This window comes from Equus przewalskii, chromosome 2 (assembly GCF_037783145.1).
Source record: "Equus przewalskii isolate Varuska chromosome 2, EquPr2, whole genome shotgun sequence".
Lineage (NCBI taxonomy): Eukaryota > Metazoa > Chordata > Mammalia > Perissodactyla > Equidae > Equus > Equus przewalskii.
The window spans coordinates 14,867,791-14,879,469 of NC_091832.1; the positions used below are offsets into that span (position 1 = coordinate 14,867,791).

Below are 11,679 nucleotides of genomic sequence, written 5' to 3' on the forward strand. Positions count from 1 at the left end.
TCCCTCCCACCTTTCGCCTCTTCTCTCCGGGTCTCCAGACCACGCACGTACCCTGCGGCACTACCACTACGATCCCAAGCCGCCCCGGCACTTTCAAACGCCGGAGCGGTTCCTATAGCAACTACAAACCGGAAGTGTGGTTCCGCGGCCGGAAGCGGAAGTTCCCATCGGAAAGTTCAGCAGCCGGGTTGAGGCGCTGCAACTGGGGCAGTTCGAGTCCACGTGGAGCCGAAGCGGGAGATTGGGGAGCTGAAGGCAGGTCGCGGCGGCGAGAGGCGCCCTTTTCCAGCCCCGCGGGCCTCGGGCCATCCCGCTCCCTCGGGTAGGTGTCGGACGTGCGCGCCGCGAGATGGACACGCCGCCGCTCTCGGGTTCGGACTCGGATTCTGATGATTCTGTTGTCACAGACAGAGAGGTCAGTGTCAGCTGAGCTCGCGGGCCGGGCGCCGGAGAGGGCTCCTTACAGCCCGGTGCTGACCGCCGGTTGTGTTCTGCAGTTGCAGGATGCGTTTTCCCGAGGGCTCCTGAAGCCAGGCCTCAACGTGGTGCTTGAGGGGCCGAAGAAGGCAGTGAACGACGTGGTGAGCGGGGCGCCGGATCGGGGGTACTCAGCCGTGGGATGCGCATCAGGCTCTGTTGTGCTTAGGAGACCTGAGTTCTTCTCCCGGGAAAGACGCAGCCTGTGCGTTGCCAAGACAGTTACCTGTCCGAGTATTGGGGGTTAGCGCTTTGTCCGTGGGCCTATTCCCTTCTCGTGAGCGCGGTGTTTGAATTTCCTAGAATGGCCTGAAGCAGTGTTTGGCTGAATTCAAGCGGGATCTGGAATGGGTTGAAAGGCTTGATGTGACCCTGGGTCCGGTGCCGGAAATCAGTAAACCTCAGTCAACATCTCAGAGCAAGGATCAGAAAGCTGTTGATCCAGAAGATGACTTCCAGCGGGAGATGAGCTTGTATGTTCGTTTTCAAATGTGGGAGAAGTTGTGGGTCCCTGTGCTAGAGAGTAGGGAGAGGAGGAAAGTACACTTCTGAAGTTATAAGCCCGGGAGTAAGGACAACGGCTTCTTTTGACTAAAAAGATCTAGGAGATTTTCCCTGGTTGAGAAGAGCCCCTTGGTCCAGCAGTCGCAATTGAAAATTGTTTGTTTTGAAATATGCAGTTTTAAGGTTTTTTTGTGCATTCAGTTATTGCAACAAGCATTTACTTGGGAGGTTCTTACATGAACTTTTTAAAGTGACTACGCAAGAATTAATAATTGGTATTAGTTTGTAAGTTAATGGGTACTTTTAGAGTGGTCATTTTTTTAAATTACTAATTTGTTAGCAATGCTCTCCCCCTTTTTAAAAAAAGTTTGCAGCTAAATTTCTCCCAGATACCGAGTTAGTGAGATTTTATTAGTTTTTGTTTGTGTGTTTGTTCTTGCTGGTGGAGGTCAGATGTTGAGAGTCTTTCTGATCCTGGCTAACTCATGAGACGCAGTGAGAAGGAGTGTAAGTCCTCGCTCCCGGAGCTTTTTTCACACCTTGTCCTGCATCCTCAGCTACCGCCAGGCCCAGGCCGCAGTGCTTGCGGTGTTACCCCGCCTCCGTCAGCTCAAAGTCCCTACCAAGAGGCCCGATGATTATTTTGCAGAGATGGCCAAGTCCGACCAGCAGATGCAGAAGGTAAGAAACAAGGTTTTCTCTGGAAAGTAGAGGCTTCATCCTTAAGTGTATTCAGCTGGCTTATCTCCCATAATGTTTTAAAAAAGCCTGAGCCCAATAATAGGTAACTAGTTGTCACAGGACAATTATTATCTCGATTGTCTACTTCACACTTAGGCCAGTCATCACCAATTAGATAAATAGAAGGATGACTTTTTCCTAATTTAAACAATCAAGGAGAGGACAAGTACTGTAAGAAGTGTGGTCCCCGAGGTAAAGATGGCCTTTTGCATTTCCTAACTGGCATGGTCATGGCATGGTGTGTAGAAGAAACAGTTCTTGTCCCACCATTGCCAGGGGTCTGGGCTATAACCTGTAGATAGTTTCTTTTCTCTGGGCCTCAGCTTTCTCTTTTGTAAAATGAGGGATTAATATATGCCTCAGATGTAGTGTAATTTAGAGTTAGGTAGAATTTGGTCCTCAGTTAACTTTGGGCGGAAGAGAATTGTCAAAATCTAATCGAAGATATATTTAAATAGTTCCCTTGGGTCTCAAGCTGGATTTTTGGGACTTCTTGTCTCGGTGGCACGCAGGGAAGCTAATCTAGAGATGAGCCCAGACACATCTCTGTACATTCACATTGACACCTGCTCCTCCTTTAACTGAAATGTGTATGTTTGACGGAAGAGGTTAGGTACCTGACATCTGTTTGAATTTTTGATGTGTGTGTGGTATATTGGAGAAGGGAACTGAGGCTGCATGCTGGTTTAACCTCAGTTTGCAGACAGTAGGGATGGAGGGAAGTTAGTTTTTCCTGGCAAAGCTATAAGCAGACAGTTCTGTATAATGGAACAGACGGCACCCTCAGAGTGGGAAGGCCACTTTCCAGTTCGAGCTCCACCACTGATACTTTTGATATCTTGGACAAAGCGCTCAGTCTTTGGGCCTTATTGTCCTTATGTGTAAAACACAGGCTTTGGACTAGATGATTTACAAGGTTCCTTTGAACTCCACAGTTTGCGGAACTGGGACTATCTGTTTCCTGCTCCAGTGCCCCCTAAGTACTGGTCGTTCAGATTCAAATAACATAAGCTGACAACATTTTGTGTTTCAGATTCGACAGAAGCTACAGGCTAAACAGGTGGCCATGGAGAAGTCGGAAAAGGCCAAGCAACTGAGAGCATTGAGAAAATACGGAAAGAAGGTGAGAAGGAAGTTGCTGGAGTGGGCTGACCGGGTGTGTTTGTCAGGCCAGATTGCCATGGTCTGATTTGGTTCCATGCTCTGTGTGTGTTTGCTCGTGTGTTTATTATCTCACAGTGGTGTGTGTGCTGTCTTTCCTTGAGCAGTCTTTCCTGACACCACTGTGTCACCAGAAGTAGTGTGGTAACTGCCGGTGAGTCCGTCACCTCTCTGGGCTCCATTCTGCACGTCGGTACAGTGAAGAGTTGGGTCCACATCAGTGATTTCCAAACCTGACCTCACAGCAGAACCACCTGGGGGAATCTTTCAAACCAGCTTTCTAGGCTTCAAAATCTCTGGGAATCTGTGTATATTTTCTTCCCTTCCCCCAAAAGAGATGATTCTGACATGCATCCTGGTTTGAGAATCATTGGCCTAAATGGTTGTAAAGTCCTCAAGGGAATCGTATTATTGATTGTCATCCCATCTGAGAGAAAAAATGGCACCTGTGTGTTTGAAAACTATGAATACCTGAGTTCTAATGTAAAACCAGAGCAGGCATACCATGGAAGTTTTCTTGGTTTTTCTTCTTTATTTCATGGTCATACAAGAAAGAAGATTATAGGAATTAAAGTTAGGGTTATGGGAAGAAATGAGTCTAAGGAGGATCAGCATGGGTGTTAAGGCTTTGTCAACATTTTGGACATAAACACTTGTGATCTGGGGTGCTGAGCTGCAGGCCACATTTGAATCCCCAGCAGAGTAAAAGTAGATTAGCATCCTGTCCTCTGCAGAAGGGCAGCCGTCGACTTATTGGATTGATCTGGTGGTCGATGGCTGAGATCAACTCAAAGACATGGGCAGTTGGTTTAACACGATTTATCAAAAGCAAAGAATTCAGTTGGGCCTGTTTGCTCCATGTTTCTAATTTGAGGAAACCTCAGCACAGTGGTTCTCAGCTGGGATAATTTTGCATACCAGGGAACATTTGGCAGTGTCTGGAGACATTTTTGGTTGTCATATCTTGGTGAGGCGTGTGCTACTGGCATCTAGTGGGTAGAGGGCAGGAATGCCACTCAACATCCTACAATGCCCAGGACATGCTGTCCACCCCGCAACAAAGAATTATCCCATCCAAACTGTCAGTAGCGTTGAGACTGAGGAAGCCTGCCTTACCATGTAAGCATCTCCTTTGGTCCTTAAAGCTTTTTTTCTTTTTTGTTTTTTGGGGGGATTGTTTTTTTCAGTTGGTACTTTCATGCCTAGTAAAGTAGGTTAGATATTTAATCTGCCCAAGTGTAATGAATGGGGACCATGGGATGTAGACCTAAACGTGATTTGCTACCGTTTTGTAGGCAGGATTGTGTAATGGGGTAAGAGTGCAGACTGCCTGGGTGTGAATCTCAGCTCTGCACTTTCTCGCTTTGTGACTCAGGCCAGTTACTTAACCTCTCTGTGCTTCACTTTTGGTGGTGTTGAGAATTTCTACTTCCCTGGGTTGTTGAGAAGATAAACTGAGAATATACTTAGAGCCTTAGCATAGTTTTGGCACATAGTCCGGCAGTGGTGGTATTATCACAGTGTTGTTCCTGAGAGAGTGTAGACACTGGCCGTGATGGTCTGGAATGGGTATAACAGTCCTGTGTCCATGTCCCCAGGTCCAAACAGAGGTTCTTCAGAAGAGGCAGCGGGAGAAAGCGCATATGATGAATGCTATTAAGAAATACCAGAAAGGTCAGTATATCTCCCTCCTGAGCATGGAGGGAGCAGCAGTACTGGGTCCCTTAGGGTCAGTTCTAACACAGAGTCCCCTGGAGCCTTGATTGGTTGGGAACTGTTGGAGCTGAGGTTTGGGATGGTGTGGGGAGCAAGATGTGCCTCTTAAAATCAATTCAGTAAGTAACACCCTTCTTTTGAACTTTAAGCTTTTAAAACGCGATGGCACTGATCAAAGTACTTCTTTCCTCCCAGGCTTCTCGGATAAACTGGATTTCCTTGAGGGAGATCAGAAACCTGTGGCCCGTGGCAAGAAGGAAGGAGCTAAAGGCCAGCAGATGAAGAAGGGGTATGGAGTGTTTTTGTTTTGTTTTGTTTTGTGATGGGTCCAGGGCCAGCAGCTCCCAAGTACAGCAGGGACCTCCACAAGGAGCGGCCTCAGAGTTGAGAGACTGTAGCTGCTGCTGCCTGTGGCCAAGACTTACAGGACCGTGGGATAGTCCTTTTAGCCTTTGAAGACTAAAGTGAGGTGGTTTACGGATTTGGCATATTTTGAGTGAATACTCAGTAAAACTTGGTTCCCGTCTCACAGTGTGATGATTAAGAGCACATACCTGGGGGTCAGATCCAGACTCTGCCCTTCATTGGGAGGGGAGCTTTGAGCAAGTTACTTTACCTATCTAGATGTTAATTTCCTCATCTGTGCCTCATAGTAGTATGAAGATTAAAAGGGATTCCTGGACACCAGGTCTGGGGAAATGATAACTTCTGTGTGACATAGTAAATGCTATGATAGAGGCATTTGGGGAGTAGCATGGAAACACATTTTGGAAATATCTGACACGGTCCAGGGATGGCTTCCTGGAAGAGGGTCCCGCTTCAGCTGAGTCTGAAGGATGAGTAAGAATTAACCAGGAGACTAGGAGAGACGGAGGTTTGCGGAAGAAGGAAGAACACGAATGAGCAAAAGCATAGAGATGAGAACAGCAGATTTGTGTGAGGAACAGCAGACATTTGGTATCACCGGGAATTCAGTGTGAGGCAAGAAGGGTGAGATATAGCTAGAGGGGCCCTGGGCCGAGTCACACGCGTGCTTGTTTGCCCGGTTGAGAAGCTTGGGCTTTATCCAGTAGGCGTGGGAGACACTGATGGGCTTTACTCGAAATAATGAGCAGGTCATATTCATGCTTTTAAAAGATTACAGTGGTCCTTGTGTATATGATGGACTTGAGGGAGGCAGGGAAATTGATTAGGGGGCTATTATGAAAGTCCAGAGAGCAGTGATAATGACCTGAAAGTGGTAATGGGGGTAGCGAAGAGAAAATGAAGAAATATTCACGGGGTTAAATTAGCAGGATTCAGTAATTGGGTTGGGTGTAGAGAGTGAAAGAAGGAAGAGCCAAGGCTGACTCCCAGGTTTCTAGCCTGGGTGGCTGAGCAGATGGTGGCACCACCAGCCTCAAGTCAGGCACACATCCTGGAAGTGAAGCCAGTCTAGGAAGCGAGGTGACGTGCTGAATCTGAGATTCCCATAGAGTGACCAGTTTTAAAATTTATTACATTTAAATGTTAACTGCATGTAATAAGTTGAGAGGACTAGAAACAACTGAGGATAAGTTCAGCAAGATTTAGTTAAAATAGAATGCTTTCCAAAGGTCAGTGGTGAGCCACAGATAGATGTGGGTCCTTTCCTGGTTCTTGCTTTGTTGGTTTTCCTGCTGTAGTAGTTAAAACCCTAAATAGACGAGCTTGCCTGGGGAGCTTGTAGAGTAAGAATGTAGGGCTAAGGATGAGATTCTGGGTACAGTGGCATCTAAGGGGCTTTGCATAAAGACAAGAAACTGGGGCTCTTGTTGGGGCATAAGACCCGTCAGGATTTACATTGCTGGCGGGTGAGCTGTAAGACTGCTGCTTTTCCAGGCCCAGTGCCAAAAGACGCTATAAAAACCAGAAGTTTGGTTATGGTGGAAAGAAGAAAGGCTCCAAGTGGAACACTCGTGAGAGCTACGATGATGTATCCAGCTTCCGGGCCAAGACAGCTCATGGCAAGGGCCTCAAGAGGCCTGGAAAGAAAGGGTCAAATGTAAGTGAGCCGGGGATCCGGTGAGGGGCTGGATCTGCCTCCTCTCCCACCCACACCCACTACTCCCTTTCTTTCCCTGTGCATCCTGACCCTGGGCAGAAGGCCATGCTGCTGTGTGACCACATGTGGTGTTTCTCTTTCTGTAGAAGAGACCTGGAAAACGGACAAGAGAGAAAATGAAGAGCAGAGCACGCTGAGCAGCATCTTTGAAAACAAAGAAGCAAGAAAAAGGAATGAAGACTTGGGATTTCATGATGCAGTGGGCTCCCTTCTGTTGGTTTCTTTTTATAAAAAATTCTGTCAATAAACTAAGGAAAAATTTTCAAAGAGACGTATATTCTTGGTTAAAAACTCAGGACTGAAAGATTTAGAAGTTACTTTTACATATTAAATCGTATTGCTATTTATTGATAATAATTTAGACTTCAAGTCCAGGCGGCTTCCTTTTATGATGGATGAAGATGTAACTTATACCCCTCCCAATTCCTCTCCCCCCTCCTTCCGGATAGTGGTGTCATGATTTTGGATAAATCAGTAATCAGCGTTTATATCACTATGGTTATTTAAATCCCATTCGCTGCAGGGCTAGCTGTGCTGGGATAAAATTTCCTTTGTGGTACAGCTTTTGGTTTTTCCTTGAGTTGATTATCACCTTTTGTTTTTCTATGTGCCTAATTTTCCTTCTGTATTATTCTTTTTTCTTAGATGCTTCATCATTTATCCACCTGTCATATGGCCGTTACCCTGTCTCTTTTTGACCTTCTAGATTGGATCTACTATTTTCTGGATGCCGTATTTTCCTGTCTTAGCCTATGCCTTCTTTTGCCATATACCACTTTCTACCTAGGAAAGGGGACACAGAAGGTGAATTTATCTCCTTGCGTTTCTGCAGTTGCCTTTCGTTTGGCTGCTGTGACTTTTCCTGAGAGTGTTGCGGGCGCTGCTGCTGTGTCTCACAGCCTCTTGTGTTGTCACTGAGAAGTCAGCACCATTCTCCTTCTCATTCTTCTCTCTGGAGGTTTTGCTTCTCCTGGCGATCTGAAATTCCGTGATGACATGCCTTGGTGTGGGCCTCTTTTCATTCTTTGATTAGGGTATTTGGAAGGATTCAGGTTCTTCAGTTCTGGGAAATTTTATTTGATAACCTCCGCCTTATTTTCTTTGTTCTAATTCTGGAATTTCTGGTAGTCAAAGTTTTTTATTTTTGGTGAGGAAGATGGCCCTGAGCTGACATCTGTGCCAATCTTCCTCTGTTTTGTATGTGGGACGCTGACACAGCATGGCTTGATGAGTGGTGTAGGTCTGCAGCTGCGATCCAAACCCACAAATCCCAGGTTGCCATAGCGGAGTACGTGGACTTAACCACTATGCCACCTGGCCGGCCCCGGTAGTCAAATTTTGAACCACTTCTGCCCATCTTCTAAATTTGTGTTAATTTTAGTTCTACTTTAGGGGAAAGAGTTGATTCTTTTTTCTAGTCATTTTATTGAATACTTATTTTAGCTTTCATTTTTCATTTTATCCCCCACAAGTTCTTTTTATTTTTTTTTTTTAAAGATTGGCACCTGAGCTAACAACTGTTGCCAGTCTTCTTTTTTTTTCCTGCTTTTTCAACCCAAAGCCCCCCAGTACATAGTTGTGTATTTTAGTTATGGGTCCTTCTAGTTGTAGCATGTGGGCTGCCACCTCAGCATAGCTTGATGAGTGGTGCCATGTCCATGCCCAGGATCCAAACCAGTGAAATCCTGGGCCACCGAAGCGGAGCACGTGAACTCAATCACTCAGCCACGGGGCCGGCCCCCCCACAAGTTCTTTATTCTCTAATTGCCCTTTTTTCATATCATTTTGCTCTTACTCTAGGTATATTGTCAAGTCATATCTCTCAGAATATGAATTACAGTTTTGGTTTTTTAAGGAGTTTTCTGTTCCTTTCATTTGGTTTGCTCAAGTTTCCCCCGCCCCTCCCAGTGCGTTTGGTCTCCCTTTTTCATGGTGAGCTGTGGAAGTTAAGAGTACGGACTCTGGGGCCAGACCGCTGGGCAAGACACCTGGCTCTGCTACTTTTTTGCTGTTTGACCTTGGTCAAGACAGTTCTGTGCTTTGTCATCTCTATATAAACATGATAAAAGAATCCGCCAGATGGGGTTCCTGTCAGCCTTGACTGAGTTAATGGATGTGAAATGCTTAGAACATTGCCTGCTGTGCAATAAGCATATATGCCTGCGTAGGATTATTTTGCTGGAGTGGCTTTCCTTAATGTCTGATCATCCTTGGTGGTACACACTGAGAGACTCACGTGCTGGCTGGAAGCTATGCATAGGTTGGGCATGGGTGGGCAGGCCACTTTACACATTGGGCTTTCCTCTGTGTGGATAGGATGGGAAGTCAGTTTACCTGCCCTCCTCCCTCTCTCCATTCCTGTTTAGAAACTGAGGCTACAAATATCTGAGAGCTATATATTCTTAACCAGAAGAAATGACTTATTTCCATATTGTTTCCTTTCTGGTAGCATCATTGGTACTTGAAAAAGCACATTTCTGGTTTCATATACTGAGTTTCTAGCACAAAAAAAGGAATTTCTTGTAAATTAGTTTCAATTAAAATTCTGAGCAAACAGGTCATGTTTTCAGAAGACCAAAATATTTTACCCTGGCCTGTCTCTGACAATCTGTACAATATTAGTGAATGGGGTAGTGTAAAGTAATTCAAATATGGAGTCTCGGAATCCGTTAGGCACTTTGAATTATGTGTGGAACTTATTGAGAGTTTTAAGAAAGGGGAACACAGGTTAACAGTTGTTCACACTGGTAAGGCCAAAAGTAAATTATTAATGCTAAGTACTTTTAAAAGATTTGAAAACTATATAACTTCCTTGCTTTTATCTTTTTCTTTTTTGTATAGCAATTGAAATCAGTTCCCTTAATTGCATTAGAGCTCATTTACATCACTTCCTCTCCTGTTCTAGCCCTCAAAATAACGCACAGTCAGGGTGCAGGCAGTATTACCCTCCTTTTGCTTTAAAATGCAATTCCTTGCCTTGAAAGATAGGTAGGAACCTAGCAGTTCCCAGTACAGAGTACAGGCTCTTCTTGCTTTGCGTGGTTCCAGTATGCGTGGATTTCAGTCATCAAGGTGCACGCAGTTCATTAACAGCAGTTTCTCAACACCTCACATTTCAGTTCCCAAAGTATCGTTAACTGAGTAATTGCAGAAAGTAGAAACTTTGTGGCTAGCCCTTTAGTCCACGAATCACTACATAAATAATAGATGCATAATGATTAGTGACCAATCGTCCCTTCTCTCAAAGTCTGTCCGTGACTGCTCACTGCCCCTGTTCCTTGGTGCACACACAGGTGGCACAGTGCAGTTGTGTGGCCGCCTTGTCTCCCAGCAATAGACCCACATGGCATTTTACAGAAGTATAATTGAGGGAATTGACCAGCAAAGATGGAAATGCAGCAGTGAAATGAAAAGTGATAAAGTTGGAAGTAAAATTTGAATAGCACACAAATAGAGTTGTAGGAGAAGCAGCTGACGAGGCAGTGGTGCTGGCCCTGCTGCTGCTCTCAAGCCTGGAAATGCAGCCAGGGAAGGAGTGACTGTGAACTGACCAATGTCATGAGGAAAGTGATGAAAAGATGACAGTGTCCCGGAGGAAGTGACACTGGCAGAAAACTGCACACTGAAGGGACTCTTGGAGATGTTTCGTGACGTTGAAAGTACAAATGATGAGGTGTTGGAAGTGAATCCAAACTTAGACAGGAGTAAGACAATTTGCCGAGGCGTAGGAAGTGCTTGCTCCATATCATGTACAAGAAAAAGGCAGGCACAGCTTTTACAAAGAAGTAAAGCACTTGATTCTCAATGTTTTTAATGTTTTAAATTATAGTCTACTAAGTAAATGTTTATTTTTTCATTTTCTTGTGCATTTAGCAGTAAGAGCTTTTAATTGACAAAATTTTACAAATTTGTTCGTCGTCGTGAATATTGGGAGGAGAGCACAAAACGATTAGTTGATATACAGAGCTGTGTGTCTAATTTTATGATCTGGTGTAAATTATAAAATAGATTAGGTCCTTGATTCTTTTCATCACAATGTTGTTAGCTCTGAAAGTGGTCATTGTGCTCCTGCAGGTCTGTTCCTTTAAATAGAGCAACCACATTTCTTCTGCTTTCACCTCCTTCCTAACATCACCAAAAAAAAAAAGAGAGAGAAAGCTGTTACTTTCTCCTCAAGTCATCTAAAAAAAGTCTATGAGGGAGTCCTTGCTATGCACAGTAGTGCAGGACCATAAAATGAAGGTGGGGGGAGCGCACACCGAGCTTCCACACCCTCTCCACGCATGCCCTCCTCCCAGGACCTTGATGTGTTCACTAACTTGGAAGTTTTCCAAACCCTGTAGTTTAGGGGTTTTTATGGAGGTTTCACTATGTAGTGTGATTGATAAACCATTGGCCATTGGTGATTAACTCAATCTCCAGCCCCTCTACCTTCCCCAGAGATTGGACGGTGGAGTGGAAAGTTCCAAGTTTCTGATTAAGGCTTGGTCTTTCTGGCGAGCAGCCCATGTCCTGAATCTATCTAGAGGCTGCCAAGAGTCGCCTCATAAGAACAAAAGGCGCTCCTATCACGGGTATCACTAAGGAAATTACAGGGGATTTGGGAGCTCTGTGTCAGGAACTGGGGACAGAGACCAAATATCTATGATATCACAGGTCCCCCCCTGCCTGGTCTTTGACCACGGATCTCTCATAGCAAAAGGATTCTAATAGTTAAAGAGATACTGGCACATTTCTAGATTCTGACATCATCAATAATAATTAGTCTAGTCCATCGTATTGTATGAAAATGTCTCCCAGGGCGAGTCCACTCCAGTTTGCAGGCTTCCATTCGATGGGGGGTTCCAAAAAACCAGGAGTGGTCTCAGCAATATATGGCTTCACCCTTTCAGGCATAACTCACGAACAGCCAGATGGAAGAGACACCAAAGAGCAAGTCATGGGAGGGAGGGTGCACGGAGCTTCTATACCCTCCCTGGGTACACCCTCTCCCAGCA

The 11,679-nt window shown here is 45.2% G+C and overlaps 2 protein-coding genes across 17 annotated transcripts in view; one reads left to right on the top strand and one right to left on the bottom strand.

The window, feature by feature from the left end:
- The window catches only part of CFAP57 (cilia and flagella associated protein 57), an 83,364-nt gene extending 82,976 nt beyond the window's left edge, over nucleotides 1-388 (bottom strand). For 3 of the 16 annotated variants that reach the window (XM_070609948.1, XM_070609945.1, XM_070609943.1), the window contains exon 1: nucleotides 52-123. The gene's annotated coding sequence lies outside the window, so the exon portion shown is untranslated. Of the gene's footprint in view, nucleotides 1-10 lie in introns of all 16 variants that reach the window. The other 13 variants (XM_070609949.1, XM_070609941.1, XM_070609937.1 and 10 more) reach the window with 12 other exon arrangements.
- On the top strand, nucleotides 137-6,949 carry EBNA1BP2 (EBNA1 binding protein 2). Its single transcript, XM_008544259.2, has 9 exons — nucleotides 137-415; nucleotides 498-581; nucleotides 781-950; nucleotides 1,539-1,662; nucleotides 2,756-2,845; nucleotides 4,482-4,557; nucleotides 4,795-4,888; nucleotides 6,460-6,622; nucleotides 6,769-6,949. Exons 1-9 carry the CDS (start codon nucleotides 350-352, stop codon nucleotides 6,817-6,819), a joined length of 918 nt encoding a protein of 305 aa, XP_008542481.1. The 5' UTR covers nucleotides 137-349; the 3' UTR covers nucleotides 6,820-6,949.
- Nucleotides 6,950-11,679: the final 4,730 nt, after the last annotated feature.